The 27043-nt window shown below is 49.3% G+C and overlaps 1 protein-coding gene across 5 annotated transcripts in view; it reads left to right on the forward strand.

The window, feature by feature from the left end:
- NCAPH2 (non-SMC condensin II complex subunit H2) overlaps window positions 1-25997 on the forward strand; it is a 32500-nt gene extending 6503 nt beyond the window's left edge. For 3 of the 5 annotated variants that reach the window (XM_083402077.1, XM_083402079.1, XM_083402076.1), the window contains 16 exons: window positions 1639-1710; window positions 4251-4330; window positions 4926-5062; window positions 5220-5312; window positions 7603-7730; window positions 7820-7885; window positions 10257-10323; window positions 12152-12259; window positions 14294-14347; window positions 16033-16106; window positions 17514-17622; window positions 17916-17984; window positions 19646-19701; window positions 22421-22522; window positions 23159-23308; window positions 25722-25997. In XM_083402077.1, the coding sequence (XP_083258203.1) occupies window positions 1639-1710; window positions 4251-4330; window positions 4926-5062; window positions 5220-5312; window positions 7603-7730; window positions 7820-7885; window positions 10257-10323; window positions 12152-12259; window positions 14294-14347; window positions 16033-16106; window positions 17514-17622; window positions 17916-17984; window positions 19646-19701; window positions 22421-22522; window positions 23159-23308; window positions 25722-25862 (1506 nt within the window). In that variant the 3' untranslated portion in view covers window positions 25863-25997. The remainder of the gene's footprint in view (window positions 1-1638; window positions 1711-4250; window positions 4331-4925; window positions 5063-5219; window positions 5313-7602; window positions 7731-7819; window positions 7886-10256; window positions 10324-12151; window positions 12260-14293; window positions 14348-16032; window positions 16107-17513; window positions 17623-17915; window positions 17985-19645; window positions 19702-22420; window positions 22523-23158; window positions 23309-25721) is intronic. The other 2 variants (XM_083402080.1, XM_083402078.1) reach the window with 1 other exon arrangement.
- The last annotated feature ends 1046 nt before the right edge of the window (window positions 25998-27043 follow it).

Consider the following 27043-nt stretch of genomic DNA (forward strand, 5'->3'; position numbering starts at 1 on the left):
GAGCAGCCTTTGCCAACCTGCCAGCCTTCAGGTGCTGGGCTACAGCCTCCCATCAGCTGAGGGGATGTCCTAGTTTAACTGGGGGGCACCAGGTTGGCAAAAGCTTTAATTTTTGCTTTTGATGATGACTGCAGGCTTCTTCCAGTTGCAGAAACGTACAGGAAAATGCTGCTAGCAATCTCTTTGTATAAATTCCAGAGGGGTGGCTAGGCTTGCCTGCTCTAGCAGAAGCAACATTGGAGTCCTGCAGCTCATAGAATCATAGAATTGTAGATTCGGTTTCAGTCCTGTATACCTGAAGGAGCGTCTCCACCCCCATTGTTCAGCCCGGACACTGAGGTTCCCTCCCTACGAGAAGTGAGGTTACAGAGAATCAGGCAGAGGGCCTTCTCGGTAGTGGCGCCTGTCCTGTGGAATGCCCTCTCACCAGATGTCAACAAAATAAACAACTATATGACATTTAGAAGACATCTGAAGGTTGCCCTGCTTAGGGAAGTTTTTAATGACTGATGTTTTAATGTATTTTTAATCTTTCGTTGGAAGCCGCCCAGAGGGGCTGGGGAAACCCAGCCAGATGGGTGGGGTAGAAATAAATTATTACTATTATTATTATTATTATTATTATTATTATTTATTATCTTTTAGAATTGGAAGGGACCACAAGGATCATGTAGTCCAACCCCCTGCAATGCAGGATTCTTGACCTTGCGATTGAGTTTCAAGCACTTCTGACCTAATGAATGCTTTATGGCATAAAGCAGCGTAGGGCCCTCATTTAAGGAACCACGTCTCCTGGTATGCCCCACAGAGGACCATGAATAACCATAGTTTAGAGGTCCCAGGCCCTAAGGAATTCAGACTATCCTCCCCCAGGGCCAGGGCCTTCTCAGTGATGGCTCCGACCTGGTGGAATGCTCTGTCCCAGGAGACCAGGGCCCTGCAGGATTTAACCTCCTTCCGCAGGGCCTGTAAGGCAGAGCTATTCCGCCTGGCTTTCAACTTGAACTTAGCCTGATCTTCTATTCCCTTTCCTTCCCTCCCCCTCCCCTTTTATAAAGATCACCTTCTCTGAGACCCCACAGCTAATTCTCCCCTGGCCTCCCTGCTGGCCTAAGTAGGGCCAATTCAGCCAGCTAGCCCTGGGGATTATCTAATGCTTATTTCCACTAAACTGATTTCTGAATTTTGAATTTTACTGTTATTCATGTTTTTATACTGTATTTTATGCTGCTTTTACAATTAAGTGTTTTAAATTTGTTGTTAGCTTCCCTGAGCCCGGTTTTTGAACCAGTAAGGGCAGGGTATAATTTTATTATTATTATTATTATTATTATTATTATTATTATTATTATTATTATTAGGTTATATGGATGCAAGTCTACTTTGTCAGATGCATATATCCTTTTATGTTGCCTAAATACACTTAATGTCACTTCAAAATTGTAACCTGCCTTGAGGGACTAGGTATGGGGCAGGCTAGATTTTTATCTTTATTTTTAAATGGCAGCCATGGCTCCTCCCATTAAAAGCAATTTAGTATGTAGCTTTGGGCAGGCTCCCTTTTCTTCTTCTGCCCTCCCACTCCTTGCTTGCCTAGGCAATGTGTGCCATTGATGGAGTTTCTCTGTTTCTCTGTAGTTCCTCTCTTTGGACGACATCCGCGATACCAGCAGAGCAAGCAATGACATGAGGGAAAACCAGAGACATAGTGTGAGTAGCCTCTACTGTTCCCATTTTTGATGTCTGAAGATGAATGGAATGGGAGGGGTCAGGAATTCAAGGGGGGTATGTTGAGCTTCGTACAAGTTTGACACACACACACCCCGCCCCGCTACTGAAATTGTGAATTCAGCCACAAGTAGCTCGGTGTGTGTCATAACACATCTAAGTTTAACATGGGGAACTGTGGTTTGGGTATTGGAAGATGTAATGATTAATTAAGAGAGGGAGAGGCTGAAAACAGCTCCATCTATCTCAACATCCCCTCTTAAAGCCAGCTTTGAGGAAAAAAATCTTAAAGCTATTTACCACACATTCAAACATCAAATAAAACAATCTAGAACAAAGCATTACAGAAGAAAGTCAGATGTAAAGTAGATATCCAAAGCAAAGTAACTAACAGGAAATTAATATTATCTTAAAAGGTTTCAAAGTAAAGCGTTGCCAAGAAGGTCAACTACAGAATGCACTTTGAGCGCAGCAAAGTTAAAAAAAAATTGCCTTGAATATTTCAAAAATTACTAAAAAAAGGTCAAATACTAAGTGCACATTTCAAATGGCATAATTAACAAGAGAATAAAATATTATAAGCATAGAGCATAACTGCTGCTTTTGCTGCCAGTTCTGCCAATGGTGGTTCATGGCCAGGGGCAGCTGTGGAAGCTCAGATTCGATGACCTGGGTCTTCTCCAAGAGGCAGCCAAGATGGCCTCTGGCCTCTTCAGCAGCATTGACTTTTTGTAGCTGGAGTCAGTCCGGGCCCCACCCTCCCAGGCCAGATGGGAGGAAGCCTGCAGGGCAGGGAGCAGATCTTCCAGGGCTCCCAGCCAAGGTGATGAAACTGAAGCAATGGGAAGCTGGCTCATACTGAGTCAGGCCTTTGGTGCATTTAAGAGAGATTTTGTCTACACTGACAGATAGTGATCCTCCAGGGTTCAGACCAGGAACATTCCCGGCCTTGCTTGGAGATGCTGTAGATCGCTTGGAGGACCTGTTGCATGCAAGGCATGGCCTACAGCCTCCCCCCCTAAGTCCCTTGCTCATAGATGTTTGTGGTCATTGAAATATCACACTGCTGTGAGTTCCATGCTGAGAACTGTTGCTTCGTGGTTGGCACAAGACGTTGGGTCAGCCGCTCTTGGAAACGGCATTCTTCCTACGTTCTTGTGCTTTCGACATTCCAAGTCCAGCTCTGTCGTCTTTCTGTCACACTCCTGTTCCCCTAAGCCAGAAAGCCCTGCTTGTTTATGCCTCCTTTAATCAGCAAGTGGACCCATCCAATTTCCCCTTTCCTGGAAGGTCTCCAGCGGTGCTGCATGTGCTTCCCACACCCTCCACTGTTCGAGATGCATGAGAAGGGCTGTGGTTCAATAGCAGAACATCTCTTTTATGTGGATTAAGGGTAAAGATATAACTTAGAGATAGAGGCTTTATACTTTCCTTTCTTCATTTTATTCCTTTTTTTATGCTCTTCTATTTCTATCTTCTCACTCTATTTTGCTTTTATTGTATTCTATGTTGAAAACTTTTAATGGAAAGGGTTATTTTAAAAAACAGCAGAGCATCTATTTTGCTAGTAGGGCAGGGTAAGATTGAAACTCTGTGCAGTGGTACCGTGGTTCTCAATCCGTTCCAGAAGTCCATTCCAAAACCAAAGCGTTCCAAAACCAAGATACACTTTCCCATAGAAAGTAATGCAAAACAGATTAATCCGTTCCAGATTTTTAAAAACGACCCCTAAAACAGAAATTTAACATGAATTTTACTAACGAGACCATTGATCCATAAAATGAAAGCAATAACCAATGTTCTGTACTATAAAATAAATAAGACAGTATTCTAGATGATAAAAATTAAAATTATTTTTTTCTTACCTGCACTGATGGTGATCGTTGTTTGGATGGGGTTTTTTTATCCATTTCCGCAGTCACACAATCTATCAATCAGTAGCTGAACTGGGCTCCACGCAGTCACAAAAATAAATTAACCGAAAAAGCCTCAAAAACAAAAAATGCAAAATAAATAGCAAAAACAGAAGCGCCAAACTTAATCTGTTCCGGAACTCCGTTTGACTTCCGAAATGTTCAAAAACCAAGGCTCAGCTTCTGATTGGTGCAGGTGCCCCGGAAACAATAGCCAACAGCCGCATCGGACGTTGGGCTTCCGAAAAGCGTTCGAAAACCGGAACACTTACTTCTGTGTTTTCGCGGTTTGAGTACTAAGCCGTTTGAGAACCAAGGTACCCACTGTGTTGCTGCTTCCAGCCAGTGTGAGCAAAACTGCACTAGATGGGCCCCAATGATCTAGCACAACGCAAGGCTGCTTCCTGTCTTCCTATGATCCCTTTGCGACAACTCCCAGCTAGAAAAATAGGGCACCGCCAGCAGCTGAAGAGGAGCACTCAGCTGAAGGGAAGCTCAACGGCTCTCTAGCCTGAGGCCATAGGTGCTCAGCACCCCTCCTGCCCCAGAGGACGACCCCCACCGCCCCTCTCCCTAGACACGTTGGAACTCGCTTCCTTATCTTTCCAGGCGAACGGCATTGTCCCCTTGACTCCAATGGCCCTGGTTCCACCAGATGACGCAGAAAAGACGGACAATCCCCTCTTCAGGTAAGGATTCCCCGCCCCAACCTTTAATTTTCCTAGTCAGAGGGGATTCTCAATGCACTCTGGGGGAGGCGTGCCTTCTCATGCTGCCCAGCTCTCTAGGGCTTGTCAGGAGTTCAGCCTACACACGAGTAGGATGCTGGTAGAAACACCTGCCCGACTGGCATGTTCCTTCCCTCCTGGTCAATCGTTCTGGAGCTTCACAATCTTTCTTCAGCCAGAACACCACAGCGACCGATGCCAACAGACACTGGCACACTTAGGGATCCACAGAGTTTCTGCAAGTTGCCTAACAGACCTCAGCAACTCAGCATTTTGGCTAATCGGCTTTATTTACATATAAACGCACACGGAGCACTGCAACATGGTTCCCCCTCTCTCTCTAGCATCGGACAGCAAAGAGAGAAAGAACAAAGGACAATAATCCCACTTCACGGAACACAGGAACACAAACATCCTGTCTCCATCACTTCCCACTCTGTGGAGTCGAAACATACACCGTCATGTGAAAGACAACAATCCCATGACTGCAAACATGGAGCAGGAATTCTAACAGGGCTGGCCTACAGACTGAAGGGGTCACTGTGTTTCCTTGCAGCCAGAAGGGGGAGAAGTTGGCGAGCCGGAAGGATTTTCACATGAACATTTGCACTCCTCAAATCACCGGCAGGCTGGAGCTGGTGGGGCTCTCGCCGATACAGGACGGGAACTGGGACCGGAGGATCGGCTCTATAGGTAGGGGCCGGCACACGGTGATTCTCTCTCCCCTCTTGCTCCATTGGAGGGGGGATGTTAAGAGCGTAAGAAGGGGCCACATGCTTTGGGGTCGTTAGGGGGATGTTGCTGCCATGCTCTAGGGTGGCCCTCTCAGTCCCCTCTCCTTCCCCTATAGGTGCGCAGGGCCTTCTTCCAGCAGGCTCCACACCCATGGACGTCTGCGGGTTCCGGACGCCTGTCGCTGCGCTGAACTTCTCCGAAGAAAGCGGTGAGTTGCGCCTGGCAAGACAAATGTCAAAAGATTTTGAATAAATGGACAAGTTATAGGAATTGGATAGCACGGGGGGAAGCCAACCCAAGCATCCAAATTAGAATGAATAATCTGTGCACATGGTTAAAGATTTGAAGAGAGAATAATTTTTTGGGGGGGGGTCCAAAGGGGAGGGAGGAAGGGGGGGTGAAATTAGGATAAATGAGTAGGGACAAAAGTATATACTGTTAGGCATAACTAATAGGAGGATGATTTTGATGCATGTTATTGTTAGAGTTATCCGACGTCCCTGGATGAAAGTGTAATTATAAAAGGGGGGGAGGGAGTCGCGCCTGGCTTTCTGCAGGCAACTGAGGGCATCTGAAAAATAAGAGCCCGTGTTGGAGATGCTTAAAAAGAGGTTCCTAGACTGGAACTATTCCTCCCAGAAACCCAAAAGAAAAGCTCCAAGCAAGAGTCCTCCATTGAAATACAGATTCTCAAAGGGACAGCCTCAGAAATGAGGAGGAGTCTGCAGGGGTCCGCATCCAAAGTCATGTTTTTTGTACACCTCCAGATTGCAGACGCCATTTCCTTTCCCCAATCAAAGAATCACAGCAATCTTATTAGTTGCAACCCAAAGTCATCATCCTGAACCAATCTAAACCATTTGGCTCTTCAGATCAGCCCTCATCATAATATCATGTAATTACGTACAGTGGTACCTTGCAAGACGAATGCCTCGGAAGACGAAAAACTCGCAAGACGAAAGAGTTTTCGTTTTCTGAGTTGCTTCGCAAGACGGATTTCCCTATGGGCTTGCTTCGCAAGACGAAACGTCTTGCGCCTTTTTTTTTTAAACCGCCAATCCATTCCTATGGGAAACTGTCAATACACAGTGGTGCTTCGCAAGACGAGAAAACTCGTAGAACAAAAAAATTCGCAGAACGAATTAATTTCGTCTTGCGAGGCACCACTGTATAACCATTTTCTGCTGTCTTTCCTTATTAAGACTTTGACTGATTTTCCTGTTCGTTAAGTCTTCCAATGTCCCCTTTCATCTGTCTACAAAACAACTGAAGATTGATTGCTATTGCCATGCCTAGCTGATTCTGTTTTCATGCATATACAACGGCCACAATGGATTCTAACAGTTTACTCTTTCATAGGTACCACGTACAGTACCTAAAAGCATCTAGTTCTGTACTGTATAAGACAGGTACAGGGCTTTTCAGTTTAGCTAGGAAATAGACTCACAACGGAACAATCAAAATGCAGTTTTATGAAATTATTACTTTCTCCAACACCTGCTGGGTCAGGCCAATGATCTCATTCAGCATCCTGTTGACAGTGGCAAACCAGGTGCCCCCAAGGGAAACCCGAAAGCAGACCCAAGCGCAAGAGTCCTCTCCCCTCCTGGGCCTTCCGTCAGCTGGAATTCAGAAGCATCGCTGCCTCTGGCTGTGAGGGCAGAGCAGAGCCGTAAATGGCTAGTAGTAGTAATAATAATAATAATTTATTTATACCCCGCCCTTCCCGGTTCAGAAAACCGGGCTCAGGGCGGCTAACAACAAATTTAAAACACTTAATTGATGCAGAAAAAAACAGCATAAAATACAGTATAAAGCATGAATAACAATAAATTCAGAATTCAAAAATCAATTTAGGGGGGAAATCCATCCAAGAAACATTAGATGATCACCAGGGCTAGCTGGCTAAATTAGTCCTCTTTGGGCCAGCAAGGAGACCAGGGGAGAATTAGCTGTGGGATCCCAGAGCGGGTGATCTTCATAAAAAGAGGAGAGGGAGGGAAGGAAGGAGAATAGAAGATGAGGCTAAGTTCAAATTGAAAGCCAGGCGGAATAGCTCTGTCTTACACGCCCGATGGAAGGAGGTTAAATCCCGCAGGGCCCTGGTCTCCTGGGACAGAGCATTCCACCAGGTCGGAGCCATCACTGAGAAGGCCCTGGCCCTGGTGGAGGATAGTCTGACTTCCCTAGGGCCCAGGACCTCTAAACTATGATTATTCATGGACCTTAAGGTCCTCTGCAGGGCAGACCTGGAGAGGCCGTCCCGTAAATACGAGGGCCCTAAGCCACCCGTGGCCCTCTCCTCCTCCAAGAATTTCTCCAATCCATTTTTTAAGCCCTCCAGGTTGTTGGCTATCATGGGGGAGGGAGTTCCACCATTTAACTTCCTTTCCCAAGGAAAGCAGGGAGCTTCGCGGCGAGAGCGCAGCCCATTCCACGGCCGCTGCTGTTTTGCCGGGCCGGAAGATCACCTCCCTCCTCTTCTGTTCTCCCTGAAGCAGGTGCAGCAGCGCCCATCTGTGACGATAACGACGACTGCGACAACTTCCTGCCCGCGCTTCCCGAAGATGTCCTGGATGGCTCGCCAGCTCGGGAGGAGGAGGAGGTTCATGTTGAGCATCAGATGGTATTTGGCAGGACGAGGGGAGGAGGAGAGCGGGAGGTTGCCTAGGCATGGAGACAAACCCCTGACAATCTTTTTCCTCTGCCTTCTAGAGCATCCCTCAGAGGAAAGGCTACATGCTGCGGGAGAGAGGCCCGGCCCCGGATGCCTGCGTCAAGGTCAGGGGAACGAAATGCCCCAGCCTTGCGTCATGAGAGCCACTGCGGGGTTGTGGCTACAGCGTTCGCCTACAGCCTGGGAGACCGCAGTTCTGGTCTCCATGTGGGTGACCTTGGGCCAGTCGCAGACTCTCAGGCCAGCCTACCTGACAGGGTGGTTGTGAGGATAAAATGGGGAGAACCCTGTCCGCTGCCTTGAGCTCCTTAGAGACACGGTGGGGGTGGAAATGCAATAATATAAGCAAACAAACTTGGGCAGAGGGTGGTCTTTGCGCAAACCCCTCAGTAATAATAATAATAAATTTATTATTTATACCGCGACCATCTGGCTGGGCTTCCCCAGCCACTCTGGGCAGCTTCCAACAAAATGTTAAAATACAGTAATGGATCAAACATTAAGAGCTTCCCTAAAAAGCGCTGCCTTCAGATGTCTTTTTAGCTGGGTTATCTCATACGATGAAAATTTGTCCAACGCCCTGCATGTGCCAGAGGAAATCGGAACGTGGGCTTAGCCACAATTGTTTTGCGCCTGCCGGCACAAACATTACAAGTGCTGTGATGCCACTTTTCACAGCAATTGGCACTCCCCCACTCAAATAATCCTGGGAACTGTAGTGTGTTGAGGGTGCTGAAAGTCATTAGGAAATCCCTCCCTATTCCCCCTCTCACTGCTACAGTCCCAGAGTGGTTTATCAATTGATCCATCCTACACAGGGAACTCTGGGGGATTATAGCTGTGGGAGGGGAAGAAGGAGTCTCCTAACAACTCTCAGCACCCTGAACAAACTACAGTTCCCAGAATCTTTATTATATACTATTTTGGAGGGGGATCCCTGATGTTTCAAATTGGTATGATAGAGCTTTAACTTGGGGAGCTTACTGTTGCTAGATGTTTTGACGGCCCGGGGGCTTCGATGGGGTGAACGAAACACTGAACAGATTCATGCAGGAGGAGGGGGGGTCTGTCAGTAGCTATGAGCTATGGCAGCTAAGTGGAGCCTCCAGGCACAGTGGAAGTATACCCCTGAATACCTGATGCTGGGGACAAGCGATGAGGCACTGCATATGTGGGTACTAGATAAGATGGGCCATTGGTCTGCTCCAGAGTTGGCTATTCTTGTCATCTCTCCTTTGTGTGTGTGTGCGTGCAGTGAGACAGTCTGAATCTCGTTCCAACTTCTTGTCCTACATTACAAGGCCAGGCTGCAGCCTTATAAACAAATGCCGCTGCTGAGCCCTGGCCGAGACCCACAACAACTCCTCCTCCTCCTCCTCCTCCTCCTCCTACTACTACTACAGTGGTGCCCCGCAAGACGAATGCCTCGCAAGACGGAAAACCCGCTAGACGAAAGGGTTTTCCGTTTTGGAGGTGCTTCGCAGGACGAATTTGCTATGGGCTTGCTTCGCAAGACGAAAATGCCTTGCGATTCCTGGGGGTTTTTTTCCCCTCCCAGCCTTTTTCCCAAGCCCCTAAGCCGCTTAACAGCTGTTCGCTAAGCCGCTTATCAGCTGTTCGCTAAGTCGCTTATCAGCTGATCTAAGCCGCTAATAGCCTTTTAGCAGCTAATCCGCTAATCCCTTAAGCCTTTAATAGCCGCTAAACCACTAATAGCGCTAATCTGCTAATGGGCTTGCTTCGCAAGACGAAAAATACCGCAAGACGAAGAGACTCGCGGAACGGATTCTTTTTGTCTTGCGAGGCACCACTGTACTACTACTAATAATAATAATTAGTTACACCTCGCTCTTCCCGGCCAGAGCCAGGCTCAGGGCAGCTACCACCAATAAAATCACAGTAAAAACATAATAGGGGGAAAAGAGAAGGGGGGGGACCCAATTTAAAATACAGGTTAAAATGCAATTTAAAATGAAGCCTCATTTTAAAGTAGCCGATAAATCAAGTCCATAAGGGGAGGGAAACCTAAGGGTCAGACTGAGTCCGAACCAAAGGCCAGACGGAACAGCTCTGCCTTGCAGGCCCTGCGGAAAGATGTCAAGTCCCGCAGGGCCCTGGTCTCTTGTGACAGAGCGTTCCACCAAGTCGGGGCCAGTGCTGAAAAGACCCTGGCCCTAGTTGAGACCAATCTAACCACCTTGCGACCTGGGACCTCCAAAGTGTTGCCATTTATGGACCTTGAGGCTCTCCGTGGGGCATACCGGGAGAGGCGGTCCCGTAGGTACGAGGGTCCTAGGCCATATAGGGCTTTAAAGGTCAAAACCAGCACCTTAAACCTGACCCTGTACTCCACCGGGAGCCAGTGCAGCCGGTATAGCACCAAGTGAATGTGATCCCGCAGCAAGGACCCCGTAAGGAGCCTCGCTGCGGCATTCTCCACCCGCTGGACTTTCTGTGCCTCTGTTTCTCTTCCAGGAGATGCTGGACCCCTGGCGCAGCCTGGACCCCTTCAGCTCCTCCGATGACAAACCCCTGAGGAAAGGTATCTGGAGAGGGAGGCTGGGTGGGTTGGCTGGCTGGCTGCAGGGTGGATTTGATTTAAATCACGCCTTAAATCACTAGTCAGTAAGACTTGATTTAAACCACTAGTCAGTAAGACTTGATTTGAATCATTTCTTTTACAGAATGTCTCATTCTTGCTGGTATCATATTGACAACCAGATGAAAGTTTCGTTTTTGGAATAATAAATTTTCAGAGTAGTTTTTACAGTTATATTAAAAATTACTGATATGGTTCTACTACTAGAAACACATGGACAGATAATTACGAAATTATTGTTTATATTTGGACAACTTTTCTGCTGTACTTTATTGGAAGGAGAAAAATAATCATTTCCTTAATAACAATTTAAGCAGTTTATTTAACCGAAACAGTAACATCGTAGCATATGCATCCATGTTTGTTATCTGATGTGGTTAAATATTTTTTTAAATAAAACTTAGGCTGAGTTTTAGCACACATGAAAAACTTAAAACAAATCCTTATTTCCTGATTATAGCCTTTGGACTATAATGTAACTTAAACAGAAAACTATCTTTAGGAAGATTTTTCTCCCAAAAGCATTTTATTTTAAAAATCCAAGTTAAGTATAAAAATTACAAATTTATATATCTATTTATTTTAAAATCATTGATTTTTATCCTGGCTGGCGGCTGCGGAAGCTTCCCTGGTAACCCACCTCCCAAAAAACCATCAGTTAGACCCAAATGGGCTGTGAGGAGAGATTTGTCTCCTGAGGTCTGACCCTCTACAATGCAGGAGTCGCAACTCAAGAATCCCTGGCAGAGGGCCATCTAACTGCTGCTTAAAAACCTTCAATGAAGGAGAGTCCACCGTTTGTGGCAGGAAGCGTTAGAAACTCAGATATACAGTGGCACCTTGGAAGTCGAACGGAATCCGTTCTGGAAGTCTGTTTGACTTCCAAAACGTTTGGGAACCAAGGCATGGCTTCCGATTGGCTGCAGGAAGCTACTGCAGCCAATCGGAAGCCGCGGATGTTGCGTCGGACGTTTGAAAACCAGAACAATCACTTCCAGTTTTTGATCGTTTGGGAGCCAAAACATTCAACTCCTCTAAGGCATTTGGAAACCAAGGTACGACTGCATGCTCCAAATGGCTCCTTAAACCAGGGTTACCGTCGCCAGAACAGAATTCCTCGTTGCCATTTGAGGGCCAGACAGCTCGAAAGTCCATTTTTCAACATGACTTTTTGGTTCCTGAAATTCGTTCTGATTGTGCAGATAAAATATAACGGATAGCATTTGAGAGGATGTGGTATTACTGTGTGAAAAGGTCCAGATCCAAGGATCCCCAGGCATACACTTCCAGATGGTGGAGACATCAGGCACTGTCCTGGCCCCCGGGTATCCTCACTTGGTCCCAAAGGCCAGCAGCTGGGTGCAAAATGTGCCTGGCAAATTTTGAACGCTGGTGGCACATGTCAGCCGTTGGCCGTTATCTTGGTCCCTTTGTGGGATGCAACAGATACTGGAAAGGGACGGAAAACCGGGAAAGTGTTAGACCATGCTTCCTCAACCTCGGCCCTCCAGATGTTTTGAGACTGCAATTCCCATCGTCCTTGACCACTGGTCCTGCTAGCTAGGGATCATGGGAGTTGTAGTCCAAAAACATCTGGAGGGCCGAGGTCGAGGAAGCCTGTGTTAGAAGCTTATAAAGTGTGAAACGTAACAGTGAGAGGGGAGTCTTGACTGTTGACTGCTAGTGGTTTTTTGGGGGCCTGGGAGGACCTCCGTTTCTGCCCCTGTGACCCGATGTAGGAGGGCAGCCCCTTCCGCTTCTCTCTCTTTAGGCAAGCCGTTCACGGTGCCACATGCCCTGGAGAACTTGCCTGGCACCAAGAGGAAGAGGAGGCTGCCCAGCAAGCTGCAGGAATTCACGGCCTGGTTTTCAGCCACAGGTGGGTACAATGGGGCGCGAGCGTGGGGCTGCTGTGGGACGTGACCTTGCCACCTCAAGGCTGAGGGAGCCCTTAGCTTGCTGTATCCAAGAAGTCTCTGTTTCATGAACGCAGCTTGTCCTCTGTTGTGGATGCGCTTGTTCCACACCTGTGCCCCCCACCAAGTCGGTCAGAGGGTGCTGCTTCTGGTAAGGCCTAAGAACCGAAGAGGAGCTTGCTGGATCAGCCCAGCTTCCTGTTCTCACAGTGGCCCACCAGGCACCCGTGGGAAATCTGCAAACAGAACCTGAGCACAAGAGCTCTCTCGCGTGGCGTCAAGCAATGGTTATTTAGTCGCATCCTGTTCTAGCTCTTCTTAGTCATCTTCTTTGGTGATCCCTCATAGCCAAGTAAGATTGTCTTCCACAAACACGGTTTTAACAGTGAGTCCGTAAGTGACTGTGGAGGCCAGTTCTGGATCCAGACGTCCTTCCACAGTGGGGACATTGGTTTCCGGGTGGGAGCTGATCATGGTGAGGGTTTGCCAAGCGTGCCTTCCTCTTAGCACGTTTCTCCCTTGCGTCCTGAGTTCGAGTGTCTTCAAATCCCATGACACCTTTGGTCAAGGCTGCTCTCCAACTGGAGCACTCACAGGCCAGTGTTTCCCAATTGTCAGTGTTCCTACTACATTTTTTTTATATTTGCCTTGAGATGGTCTTTAAACCTCTTTTGTTGACCACCAGCATTACGCTTTCCATTTTTAAGCTCAGAAGAGAGTAGTTGCTTTGGAAGACGATCATCAGGCATCTGCATAACATGACCAGTCCAACAAAGCTGATGTTGAAGAATCATTGCTTTGACACGGGTGATCTTTGCTTCTTCCAGTACACTGGCATTAGTTCGCTTGTCTTAGTATTCACCGCTCATTCTTAGCATTCACCACTGTTGCAGTTCATAGGGGAAGGGTCGTCGCTTTGCAAGCAGAGCATCTCGGGTTGAATCCCCAGGTAGGACTTCGAGGAACTCCTTTCCTGAGGCCCTAAAGAGCCGCTGCCAGTGTCAACAACACCAAGAGAGGTAGACGAAGGGTTGGACTTGGAAGTTTCATCACAACTGAGCAACATACAGATTCTATTAAATAATAATGATGGTGGTAATAATAAATTTTTATTTATACCCTGTCCTCCCCGGCCAGAGCCGGGCTCAGGGCGGCTAACACCAGTAAAATTACAATAAAAACATTATAGGGGGGTGGGGAAGAAAAAAGAAAAACCGATTTAAAATACAGCCTCATTTTAATAGTAGCCCATAGATCAAAACCGTAAGGGGAGGGAAACATAAGGGTCAGACTGAGTCCAACCCAAAGGCCAGTCGGAACAGCTCTGTCTTGCAGGCCCTGCAGAAAGATGTCAAGTCCCGCAGGGCCCTAGTCCCTTGTGACAGAGCGTTCCACCAAGTCGGGGCCAGAACTGGGCCTAGTTGAAACCAATTTAACCACCTTGCGACTTGGGACCTCCAAAGTGTTGTCATTTTTGGACCTTAAGGTCCTCCACGGGGCATACCAGGAGAGGTGGTCCCGTAGGTACAAGGGTCCTAGGCTGCATAGGGCTTTAAAGGTCAAAACCAGCACCTTAAACCTGACCCTGTGCTCCACCGGGAGCCAGTGCAGTGGGTAAAGCACTGGATGAATGTGATCCCATGGCAGGGACCCCGTGAGGAGCCTCGCCGCAGCATTCTGCACCTGCTAGAGCTTCTGGGTCAGCTTCAAGGGCAGCCCCACATAGAGTGAGTTACAATAATTAAGCCTGGAGGTGACCGTTGCGTGGATCACTGTGGCCGGGGCGGGGCGGGAAAGGCAAGGGACCAGCTGCTTAGCACGGCGAAGGTGGAAGAGTGCCAGGTTCTTGCCTAGCATCGTCTTGCCCTTTGACCTGACGCTTTGCCTGGCCGTGGAAGCGCCTTGCCACTTTGAAGCGGGAGGGAGGGAGCAAAGAGGGCCGCTTTGCAGAGAACCTTTGCTGTCTCCCTCTGAGCATGTGCTTCTTCTCTCCCCAGAGCACCACAGAGCTGGCAACCAAAGAAGCAGGAAGAAAGGCCCAGTGTTCCCTGGTGAGTGGGCGCAACTCGTAGGAAGGCCACTGTCCTGGGTCCTTTGTCGGTTTGCCTTCCCCTCTTCGTTACCGTATTTTTCGCTCTATAAGACGCACCAGACCGCAAGACGCACCTAGTTTTTGGAGGAGGAAAACAAGAAAAAAAATATTCTGAATCTCAGAAGCCAGGACAGCAAGAGGGATCGCTGAGCAGTGAAAGCAGCAATCCCTCTTGCTGTTCTGGCTTCTGGGATAGCTGCGCATCCTGCATTCGCTCCATAAGACGCACACACATTTCCCCTTACTTTTTAGGAGGGGAAAAGTGAGTCTTATAGAGCAAAAAATACGGTAGTTTGCTTATGCTTGACTTTGTGTTTAATACGAAACAAACAAAGCTGCAGGGAGCAAGTTAGAAATATCAAAGCAGTCTCTGCATTTCTTTGGGCCCCACTCTGGGCATCTTCCGGACGCCTCTCCTTCAGGCAGTCCAATTTACAGTCTTTGGGTGTTGCTCTCATACAATCCTAGGGTTGGAATGGACCCCCCAGGGGTCATCTAGTCCAACCCCCTGCAACGCAGGAATCTCGGCTAAAGGATCCCTGACAGGTGGCCACCCGACCTCTGCTTAAAAACCTCCCGTGAAGGAGAGTCCACCACCACCACCAGAGGTTTGCCATTCCTTTGTCAAATGGCTCTCACCGTCAGAAGATTCTTCCTGAAGTTTCTTGTCATGTGACTCCATTGGGTGCTCCCCTCTGTAGTTCTCATGTGACCTCTCCTTGGGGTGGGTGCAGCATTTCCTTCACACACACACACACGCACGCACACACGGTAGCTTAGGGTTAGTCAGATCCCAGATGTTGCCTTGCAGCCTGTGGGACACCAAGTGCCCATTCATACTAATAAAACCTGCACTTGTTCCCACATGGGCGGGCAGGCGTCTCGGGACCCTGCCACAGCCGCTGAGCATCTTTTTGGCACCAAAATGTGCACAAAACATAGAAGCAACAATGGAGCCCCTCTCCAGAGAGCTTGAAAATAGATGAGATGACAGGCTTTCATCATCCTTGACCCTTGGCCCATACAGCCTGCTGGGAGTTGGGATCCCACAGCATCTGGGGCAAGAATCACTGTTTCTCTGTCGAGGGCAGTGGAAGATGGTTGGGTGTTGGGGGTATAGACCAGGGGTCGGCAACCCTAAGGCCCGGGGGCCGGATCCGGCCCAATTGCCTTCTAAATCCGGCCCGTGGACAGTCTGGGAATCAGTGTGTTTTTACATGAGTAGAATGCTTTTATTTCAAATGCATCTCTGGGTTATTTGTGGGGCATAGGAATGCATTCTTTCCTCCCCAAAATATAGTCTGTCCCCCCCCATGGTCTGAGGGACAGTGGACTGGCCCATGGCTGAAAAAGGTTGCTGACCCCTGGTATAGACAGTTGAGAAGAGAGCTAAGCTGAGGCCAAGCTGGGTTGGGGAGGATTTGAGAAGGGATTTTGGAGTCAGCCACGTAAGAATCCGGGGCAGGGAGCTGGGGAGCAGCAAAGCAAGTTCTGCAGAAGAAGGGCTGGATGGAGAGTGGCGTTTTGCTGCTCCTTGCAAAGCTGCTTCCCAGAGCCTGGGAGCAGGACAAGGGGATTTGGGGATGGGGAGAGAAGCTGGGCTTTGTCGAAGACCCTGTTCCTGATCCTGTCATTTCTGGGCAGATCTCGAAGTCCTCTACTTGAATCATGCGAAGGAGCGCTTGGCTGCCCAGAAGAAGCTGCAGAGGATGAGGAGGGTGAGGAGAGAGACCTTTCATTCATTCGGTTTTGCTTAACTTCGCCGCCCCTGATTTCCTGCCAGTGCAGACGAGGCAGTTTGCAATCTGATGAAATACAATCTAATAGGCACACGACTTGCAAGGAGAAAAGGGTGGCAGCTGGGAGCGTTGTCTGTGTTGGGAGCCCCCTCTTATCCCCGTAGAAGTGGTCCAGTTTGCTAGCATCTCTGCATGATCAAGCTTATCTGGTGCATTTTTCCTCAAGGTGGGACACGCATTATTCTCGCCCTCCTCATTTAATAATAAGAAATTTTTATTTGTACCCCGGCCAGAGCCGGGCTCAGAGCGGCTAACATCATATAAATAATACAATATTCAGTCCCCACAACAACCCTGTGAGGTAGGTTAGGCTGAGAGAAGGGAGTGACAGGCCCCCGGGGTCACACAGTGAGCTTCACGGCTGAGTGGGGGGGGGGATTTGAACCCAGGTCCCAGCCTGACACCAACCACTACAGCACCGCTTCTGTAGTGCATAAATTTGATGCAGGATACTCGGTGCTCTTCTTGCAAGAGGAGCCCTGGTGCTCTGGCAAAAGGAATCTCTGCCCAGTACCCTCCTGCCTCTCATCCCGGGTTTTGGAGACGCTTGTGAGGCTCGCTAGTGCCCTCTAAGGCCCAGGCTGAGAAGAGGAGCAATTAAGTTCATTTCCAGTGTCGGTGGAATGGTTAGTGTGTCGGGCTAGGACCCAGAAGTAAGGTAAAGTGATCCCTCACCATTAGGTCCAGTTGTGGCCGACTCTGGGGTTGCGGCGCTCATCTCGCTTTATTGGCTGACGGAGCCGGCGTACAACTTCCGGGTCATGTGGCCAGCATGACTGAGCCGCTTCTGGCAAACCAGAGCAGCGCACGGAAACGCCGTTTACCTTTCCGCCGGAGTGGTACCTATTTATCTACTTGCACTTTGACATGCTTTCGTACTGCTAGGTTGGCAGGAGTAGGGACCGAGCAACGGGAGCTCACCCTGTCGCAGGGATTTGAACCACCGACCTCCTGATCAGCAAGCCCTAAGCTCTGTGGTTTAACCCACACGCCCCCCACGTCCCTCAGGACCCAGGAGACCTGGGTTCAAATCCTCAACTCAGCCATGAAACCCACTGAGTGATTTTGGACTGATCACTGCCTGTATCAGCCTAACTTACCTCACAGGGTTGTTGTTGGGGATTAAATGGGGGGGGGGGAGAACCGTGTGTGCCACCTTGAAATAAAAAAATCAGATATAACCGCAACAAATGAATGACTAGAGTAAGGCTGCTCCCACTTGAGAATGCAAGCTTTGCTCAAAACCTCATGAAAAGTGACTGACCCTGAGTGAGAACAGGGTGGCAAAAACAGGCCTGGTTTTTGTTTTTATCTTTCCCCCTGAAGCAAGATGCGCAGCTGGCCAATCGGTTAGAGGAGCCCGAAGCCCTGGAGGAGGAAGAGGAGCATGACGACGACAATGATGCCATGGGCGATATGGATGTCGGAGGGGCAGGTCTGTCCACAGTTTCTGGGCTGAGCTCTAGGAATCTCTTGGACCTCTCCCCACAAAACCAGGGCCTCCATTTTCAGCCCAGAATTGGCCGTTGCAATGGGGCATACGATGCTCCTTCCACACAGGTCCCCCACCCCTGGTTTAAAGCAACCAGTGGGGCAAAGGAACCACATTTCTGGATGCCAATTCATCCAATCTCGGTGCCCATTTGCCCACAGTCTTTGTGCTCAAGCCTTTCCCCAAACGCTCCCTCCGTCGCACTTGCCTTGACCGCCACCTTTCTCTGTCCACAGATGACTTTCTGGAGCACGAAGACGCCCCCCAGGGTGAAGCCGCAGAGGAGGCACCGGTTGGCCTGATAGGTAACAATTGGCAGGTGGCGTTAGCTGGGCCGGGGGCTGGGCTGTAGGAATAGCTGGAAGCTGGTCAGTTAACCCACAACCCAATGTGGAGCAATGGGGGGGGGGCGGCAAATCTTGGGTTCAGCACTGAGCAACTGATAATAATAGGAAGAAGAAGAAGAAGAAGAAGAAGAAGAAGAAGAAGAAGAAGAAGAAGAAGAAGAAGAAGAAGAAGAAGAAGAAGAAGATATACCCAGCCCATCTAGCTGGGTTTCCCCAGCCGCTATGGGCAGCTTCCAACAGAACACTAAAATACAATAACCTATTAAACATTAAAAGCTTCCCTAAACAGGGCTGCCTTCAGATGTCTTCTAAAAGTTTGGTAGGTATTTTTCTACAAACAAAAAACCCTAAAAATTACAAACACATCAAAATCAAACAAATCCCCGAACCCAACCAAATATCCATCCCACCCCCACCCCCACAAAAAATCAAAAGGGAAAAAAGAACATTTTAAAAAGACCTCTGCGCTGCTCCGAGTCCTCCTGGGCAGCAACAGCAGCAGTGGCAACCATCCTTATGAGGCCTGCCAGGCCCTGCCCTGGGCCAGGTGAGTTATTGGTGTTATTTCTGTTATTTGTGCCAAAGAGCCCTGTGGGGCATAGCCGAATAATTTGGCTGCTTTGCACAACTCACAGCTGCTGGTTGAGAAAGATACCTAATGAATATTTATCCTGCACCAACTGGTGACCAGGGAAGCCTAGGCTTCGAAGTGTGTTGGGGGTAGAGTGAGTGTGTGGCCCCATCAGGAGAAGGCTCTGACCTGTGGTTGTCTGGAGACAGTGGAGGAATGCACCTTGGGGATGCAGGAGAGACATGTTTTATTGCAGCTGGGGCAGGCGTCCAGTTGTGCTGCTGCAGATGCCCCATGCTGTTTCTTCTCTCTGAGCTCCTCCCAGCTGTCACTCCTCCTCTGGTCACTTCACTGCTATGAACGCACAACTTGTCTGCCTTCAGCATATGTGATGGCGCATCTCCACCCCCATCATCCGGCCCGGACACCTGGGTCCATCTCCTGAGGGCCTTCTGGCGGTTCCCTCCCTCTGAGAAGCGAAGTTGCAGGGAACCAGGCAGAGGGCCTTCTCGGTGGTGGCACCTGCCCTGTGGAACGCCCTCCCGTCAGATGTCAAGGAGATAAACAACTATCTGAGTTTTAGAAGATATCTGAAAGCAGCCCTGTTTAGGGGACGTTTTTGATGTCTGACATTTTACTGTGTTTTTAATATTTTGTTGGAAGCTGCCCAGAGTGGCTGGGGAAACCCAGCCAGATGGGCTGGGTATAGATAATAAATGATGATGATGATGATGATCCAGAGCACCTATTTTGAACCCCAAAGGCCCCAGATTTAATCTCCAAGTGGGAGACTCCCTACCTGGGGAGCAGCTGCCAGTCAGTGCCCAGAGTAGCTGGGGAAACCCAGCCAGATGGGTGGGGTATAAATTATTATTATTATTATTATGCCTGTCTCCAGGCCCTGTGGTCCTCTGTAAGGGAGTCCCGCCTCTGGCCCCTGCAGCCGTTTCCGGGGTGCTTTTGGTGTTGTGGGATGTAGGCAGGGCAGTTGCCCATGGCTAATCTGAGACTTTTAGGAAAACCTCTTAATTTCTGCATTTGCTTACAGATCTTGGTGACGTCTCCCCTGCAATCAACTACGAGGAATACGTGCAAAGAAATGTGGTGCGTATCATGTGTGTGTTTTTGTCACGTGGCATTTAGGTGGGTCCCAGGCAGCCACCCATCAAAACACTGTCCAGACTCACACCTGATTATCTTGCTTAGTGAGGTGATGGCCTTGCCTGATTTCAGAGCCATGCCCTGTGGCCGCTCGGCCTCGCAGTGTCTCCCACCACTTGTTACTGAATTTATATCCCGCCTTTTCCTGTCCGTGGTTCTCCCTTTCTCCATTTTATCCGTACAACAATCCTGTGAGGTAGGCCAAGCCGTGAGAGATTATGGCTGGCCCAAGTCACCCAGTGAACTTCATAGCTGACTTGAGATTTGAGCCACGGTGTCAGGCCCTAGTCCTAGACTCGAGGCGTGCCACACTAGCACGTCTTATTGCTTCCCCTGGGATTTTTTTTAAATTCAAAATTTACTTCTTAATAAAATACAGTGGTACCTCGGGTTAAGTACTTAATTCGTTCCGAAGGTCTGTACTTAACCTCAGACTGTTCTTAACCTGAAGCACCACTTTAGCTAATGGGGCCTCCTGCTGCCGCCGCGACCGCCAGAGCATGATTTCTGTTCTTATCCTGAAGCAAAGTTCTTAACCTGAAGCACTATTTCTGGGTTAGCGGAGTCTGTAACCTGAAGCGTTTGTAACCTAAGGCACCACTGTAAAGCAAAGATAAAGAATTTGAGTAAATACTCAGAATGTTACAGCAGGCTGAAAGCAGCATAAGGTTGAACAATATAATTAAACGTACTGTTCCAAAACATTACAAAAAAGCCTGTTTTTCCATAAATATGTTAGGCTGGTTTATATGCATTCTTTTGTAATAAATTAGCTTAATCATGGTTACTACGGACCCGATTTTCTCAGTTTATCTAGAAATAGTAGGATATATGTTCTTCTCCCCCCCCCCCCAACACACACTTTTAGCTATTATAATCTTAGTAGCAGGTTCCCAGTCTTTTTTGAAATCTCTGCTGTCCGTGTCTCTCTGAGTTTCCCTGTTAGCTTTGCCAGTTCAGCATATTCCATCAGTTTTTCTTGCCATTCTTCTTTGGTTGGTGTCTTCTCATCTTTCCATTTCTGGGCTAGTAAAATCCTAGCTGCTGTTGTTGCGGGAAGCCTTATTTCAGTCTCCCATGCTGGGGACCCTTTGAGACAGGCAGCCAGAGCCCCAGCCATCCAGGGGGCAGCTATTGCCCAAGATAATCTTGGATGAGAAGGCCTAGCAGTGGCAGTTGGCCACGATAGTTTAATGTAGGGTTACCAGACGTCCCCGTTTACCGGGAACAGTCCCCGGATTTGCGAATAAGTCCCCGGACAAATTCCATCCCCGTATTTCATCTAATGTCCTCGGGAAACACAGCAGCGGTGGTCTCAGCAACCCGGAGCAGTTGGCTCTGGCTGGCTTCAGGAGCTGCTTGGAAGTCCCCATATGATGGTGGTGCAGGGGCTCTCAGATGCAGCTTCCGGGCTGCTTCCACCTTCCCTGACCCAGCAGCTAAGCTGGGAAGGGGGGCTTCACGCTACCTATCGGAGCAGCCTCCCAACTCCTTGCGTGCAAGCAGGAGCAGGGCGGGGATCGCTCAGCTGTGAAGGGAGGCTTCACGCTGCCTATCTGAGCTTGTGTGCAAGCAGGAGGGGGCAGGGACCTCTCAGTCAGGCAACAGGAAGTCTCCCTTCCCAGCTGAGGAATCCCAGCCCCTGCTGCTTGCACAAAAGTAGGAATGGGATTGGGGCTGCTCCAATGGGAAGGGAGGCATTGCTCTGCCTGAGAGATCCCTGCCCCCTGCTGCTTGCACGAAAGTGGGAACGGGATTGGGTTTGCTCCGATGGGAAGGGAGGCATCACGCTGCCTGAGCCTTGCTGCCGCCGTTGCTCTCAGCCCTTCTTCTTCGCCTTCCATGCCTGACCCACCACGCACCCCTTCCCCACCACTGAAGAACCAACAACTCAGGGGCTGCCCAGGCTCAGGGAGAAAGGAGATAGACGCCTCGGAGGAAAGGGAAATGTGGCGGTTGAGGTCAAGGTGGCAGCCGCCCCTCTGCCACCGCCATGGCTGCAGCATCAACGTCCCGAACATGTAGTATTTATTTATTTGAAGTGTCACCGGATTCATTGAAAAAAATCTGGTAACCTTTGTTTAATGAGCCCTCCATGTTCAGATGCGGTCTATCCCTGAGGACAGGACAAAGTGTATGGAAAGCAGTATCTGGAAATAGCCTCTTTTTTGGGGGGGGGTGATGCTGCCCCACTTTCTGCCTCCCATTTACTTTTCCTCTCCAGGAAGAAGAGAGGGTTTACTAAGCGGGTTGTGTTCTGCTGGCTTATTATGCAGTAGCAGTTTGGGATTAAAAAAAATAAAATCAGAGTGGTTGGATAAAAAACGGCAGCTTTGCACTAGCCCCCCAGTTCTGAGCAGTAGTTGGCCTTTGCGACCAGAGCAGGATCGGAACCCCACCTTCTGCGGATCTTGAGCACAAGACACTTGGTTTGATTTGATGTTTTCATCCCCAAAAAGTTTGATTTGATGTTTTCATCCCCAACATTTTTTTTTATTTGAGTTTCTACTGAAATGAGGCTGCATTTTAATCTTGTTTTTAAGTTGTATTTTAATCCATTGTTTTTATACCTGGTGTTAGCTGCCTTGAGCCGGGTCTTGGCTGGGGAGGGCGGGGTATAAATAAAAGTTATTATTTATTATTATTATTTTTCTCTCCCCAGGAAGTGTTCATCTCGCACTCCCAGAAATATGCCCGAGAGACCGTTCTGTCCCGGCGTGTTCGGGACTGGGAGGAGATGGTGGTCCCGAAGCTGGAGGAGCAGGTGAGGCTCAGCTTGGGGGGGGGCAGCAACTGTGTCCCTCCAGGCCTGCCTGACTCCGCCTATTTCCCAGGTCCCACACCTTAAGCCATCTCCCGCCAACAACACCCTCAAGTGATTTTGTGAAGCTGTAAGGCAGGAGTCGGGACGCGGGTGGCGCTGTGGGTTAAACCACTGAGCCTCTTGGGCTTGCCGATCAGAAGGTCAGCGGTTCAAATCCCTCTGACGGGGTGAGCTCCCGTTGTTCGGTCCCTTCTTCTGCCAACCTAGCAGTTCGAAAGCACGTCAGAGTGCAAGCAGATAAATAGGTACCACTCCGGCGGGAAGATAAACGGCGTTTCCATGCGCTGCTCTGGTTGAGCAACGGGAGCTCCACCCATCGTGGGGATTTGAGCCGCCGACCTGATCAGCAAGCCCAAGAAGCTCAGTGGTTTAACCCACAGCGCCACCCTTGTCCCTTAAGACTACCTTACACTGTGTTTAAAACCAAAATTGCATTTGGATAGAAACGGTTTCTCAGGCAGCTAGTCCTAGTCTTTATGACCCTGTACCTTCTTCCAGAAGGCAGAAGCTGAAAGAGATCATTTCCGGGGTGAGCACTATCCTGCTTCCCTAACCTGCTTCCCCCTCTCCACCTAGGAATCGCACGAAGCCTTGGACATCCACAGCTATGGGGACATGCTGGTGTCCAAACTGGGCACTGTGGGCGAGTGGCACTCCTTTGCCAGCCTGGTGGCGGGGCAGCCGCCTTTCGAAGTCTGCCGCTGCTTGCTGGCCTCCCTGCAGCTGGTGAGTACGACGTGCCAAAGGCCAGAGGGTGGGGGCCCTTTTGTGGGTGGGGGTTACGGGGTCCACCTGGGCGTGCCACCCCACCCTTTTCCCCTTCTCCTATCGTAGCCAGGTTGTCTTCCAGCCTTGGCGGGAAGGGCTGCAGCTTGGTGGGTAGAGGTCAAAGGTCCCAGGCCCATTGGAGGTATTTAATAATAATACAGTGGTACCTCGGGTTACATATGCTTCAGGTTACAGACGCTTCGGGTTACAGACTTACCAACCCAGAAATAGTACCTCGGGTTAAGAACTTTGCTTCAGGATGAGAACAGAGATCGCGTGATGGCGCGGTGGCAGCAGGAGGCCCCATTAGCTAAAGTGGTACCTCAGGTTGAGAACAGTTTCAGGTTAAGTACGGACCTCTGGAACGAATTAAGTACTTAACCCGAGGTACCACTGTAATAAATTTTTATTTATACCCCGCCCTTCCCGGTTCAGAAAACCGGGCTCAGGGCAGCTAACAACAAATTTAAAACACTTAATTGTGATACAAAAACAGCATAAAATGCAGTATAAAATGTGAATAACAATAAAATAAAAAATCAGTTTAGGTGGAAACTCCATCCAATAAACATTAGATGATCACCAGGGCTAGCTGGCTAAATTAGTCCCACTTGGGCTAGCAAGGAGGCCAGGGGAGAATTAGCTGTGGGATCCCAGAGCAGGTAATCTTCATAAAAAGGGGAGGGGAGGGAAGGAAGGGGAATAAAAGATCAGGCTAAGTTCAAACTGAAAGCCAGGTGGAATAGCTCTGTCTTACAGGCCCTGCGGAAGGAAGTTAAATCCTGCAGGGCCCTGGTCTCCTGGGACAGAGCATTCCACCAGGTCGGAGCCATCACTGAGAAGGCCCTGGCCCTGGTGGAGGATAATCTGACTTCCTTAGGGCCTGGGACCTCTAAACTATGGTTATTCATGGACCTTAAGGTCCTCTCGGGGCAGACCAGGAGAGGCGGTCCTGTAAATACAAGGGCCCTAAGCCACAAAGGGCTTTAAGCAGAGGTTGGATGGCCACCTGCCAGGGATACCTTCGCTGGGATTCCTGCAATGCCGGGGGTTGGGCTGGATGACCCTTAGGGGCCCCTTCCAACTCTTCAGATTCTGTGATTCATTCCCCGGTGACATCTCCAGGTAGGGCAGGGAGAGAGACGTCTGGGAACCCCAAGAGTGTTGCTGCCTGTCCGTGTGGCCAATACTGAGCTAGGCGGACCCCAGGGACTCGCATGGTGTAAGGCAGCTTCCCTGGCTCCACATTGTAGCCTGTGGGTTAGCTCAGCTGGTAGAGCACGGGACTCTTAAATCTCAGCGTCGTGGGTTTGAGCCCCACGTTGGGCAAATGAATTCCCGCATTGCAGGGGACTGGACTGGACTGGATGATGATGATGATGATGATGATGATTTATTTATTTCCCACCCATCTGGCCAGGTCTCCCCAGCCACTCTGGGCGGCTCCCAACAGAACATTAAAAGCAGAATAAAACTTCAGTCATTAAAAACTTCCCTAAGCAGAACTGCTTTCAGATGTCTTCTAAAAGTCAGATAGTTGTTTATTTCCTTGACATCTGATGGGAGGGCGTTCCACAGGAATTGTGGATCATCTCTCTGTAGTGATGTAGGGATATAGGAAAAGGTGAACAGGTTCTTACTTTTTTATCGTTAACTGCCTTGGGAATAATAATAGTAATAATAATAATAATAATAATAATAATAATTTATTTATACCCCGCCTATCTGGTTGGGTTTCCACAGCCACACTGGGCGGCTTCCAACAGGAGGTTAAAAATACATGAAAACATCAGTCATTAAAAGCTTCCCCAAACAGGGCTGCCTTCAGATGTCTTCTAAAAGTCAGATACAGTGGTACCTCGGGTTAAGTACTTAATTCATTCTGGAGGTCCGTTCTTAACCTGAAACTGTTCTTAGCCTGAAGCACCACTTTAGCTAATGGGGCCTCCTCCTGCCGCTGTGCAATGTCTGTTCTCATCCTGAAGCAAAGTTCTTAACCTGAAGCACTATTTCTGGGTTAGCCGAGTCTGTAACCTGAAGCGTATGTAACCTGAGGTACCACTGTAGTGGTTTATTTCCTTGACATCCGATGGGAGGCTGTTCCACAGGGCGGGCGCCACCACCGAGAAGGCCCTCTGCCTGGTTCCCTGTAACCTCACTTCTCGCAGGGAGGAAACCACCAGAAGGCCCTCGGACCTCAGTGTCCAGGCAGAACGATGGGGGTGGAGACGCTTCTACAGGTCTACAGGGCCGAGGCCATTTAGGCCTTTCAAGTCAGCACCAACACTTTTGAATTGTGCTCAGAAACGTCCTGGGACCTTCGGGGCTCCCTTCCCACTCTACAATTCTCTGATTCCACGTCTTCCTCTAGGCCAACGACTACACAGTGGAAATCTCCCAGAAGCCTGGCCTGGAGGAGGGCATGGACACCATGGCTCTGCGCCTGCTGACCCAGGACAAGGCACACGACCGTTTCCGCACCTACACGGCTCCCTCGCTTGGCCAGCGCTGACGCCTCTCCTCCTGCGCACATGCGTGTTTGTGTGTATATATGTGTATATATCTCTGTACAGCTTCCGCACCCTCCTTTCCCCACTCTGCTTAGACCCTCTTCTCTTTGCCACAATAAACTCGTGCGCTGGAGTCATTCCTGGGTTTCCTTTCTGAGTGCCGGGTACTGACCGCAAGGGCAAAACTCGGGATCTGTCCCTTCCAGGATTTTGTTTCCGTTGGGTGCATGGGGTTCAAGATGCACAATACGAGGGGTCCCGCTCTGTCTGCTCCCTGCGGCCCTTAGGCCTAGCTTTCCTCTGCTGGTGGCAAAGAGGCTGTTTGGAACCTGGAGGCCGGCTGGAACAAGAACTGCACTCATTTGTGTGATGCTGGTTTTGTTCCTTGCAGCGCAGTTTGAGGAAGGGCAGCTCTGCAGTGGTTAAGCTTTACTGCACATGAGATTAAAGGCTTCTGTGCAGCCGAAGTGTTTGTCCGCACAGGAGGATGTCTGCTGTATAGTATCTCTCTTCTGGCCACGGAAGCAGCAGCAGCATTCGATCACTAGGAAAGCTACCCGCCCTTAGAGGGTTCATGCTCCAGGATTCATGCATTCCCAGGAGCCACAACGTAAGTGCTGCTCTTGGGAATGCAAAGAGCGGACAACACTCCCAGAGTTACAACCATTTCAGCCGTAAACTCGAGGCTACAGAATTTCACAAGCTTCCCGCAAGACACCAGGTGTACCAGGAATCTGTTGTTATACGGTGGTACCTCAGGATGCGAACAGGATCTGTTCCAGAGCCCCGTTCGCATCCTGAATAGAACGTAAGACACGTGTGCGCGGGTCGTGTTTTGCCACTTCCACGCATGCGCATGACATCATTTTGAACGTCTGTGCATGCGCGAGCAGTGAAACCTGGAAGTAACATGCTCCGTTACTTCCGGGTCGCCACGGAGCACAACCCGAAAATACTTATCCTGAAGCGTATTTATCTCGAGGTATGACTACTGGCAGGGAAGCCTACAGAAATAATTAAAAAGGAAATACAAAAAGAACCCCAAAGCTACTAAATCGCAAGGCTGACTAGCAGTAAGGGGCGCCCCCACCCTGGCTGTGAGTCCAGGAAGGCCTTTCCTTACCTGGCCTGACTCCAGCTGCAAAAGCAGAGGTTGCTGAACAGACTTTTGGGCTGGGGAGCT

Source organism: Podarcis tiliguerta, assembly GCF_965153285.1.
Source record: "Podarcis tiliguerta genome assembly, chromosome: 10".
NCBI lineage: Eukaryota > Metazoa > Chordata > Lepidosauria > Squamata > Lacertidae > Podarcis > Podarcis tiliguerta.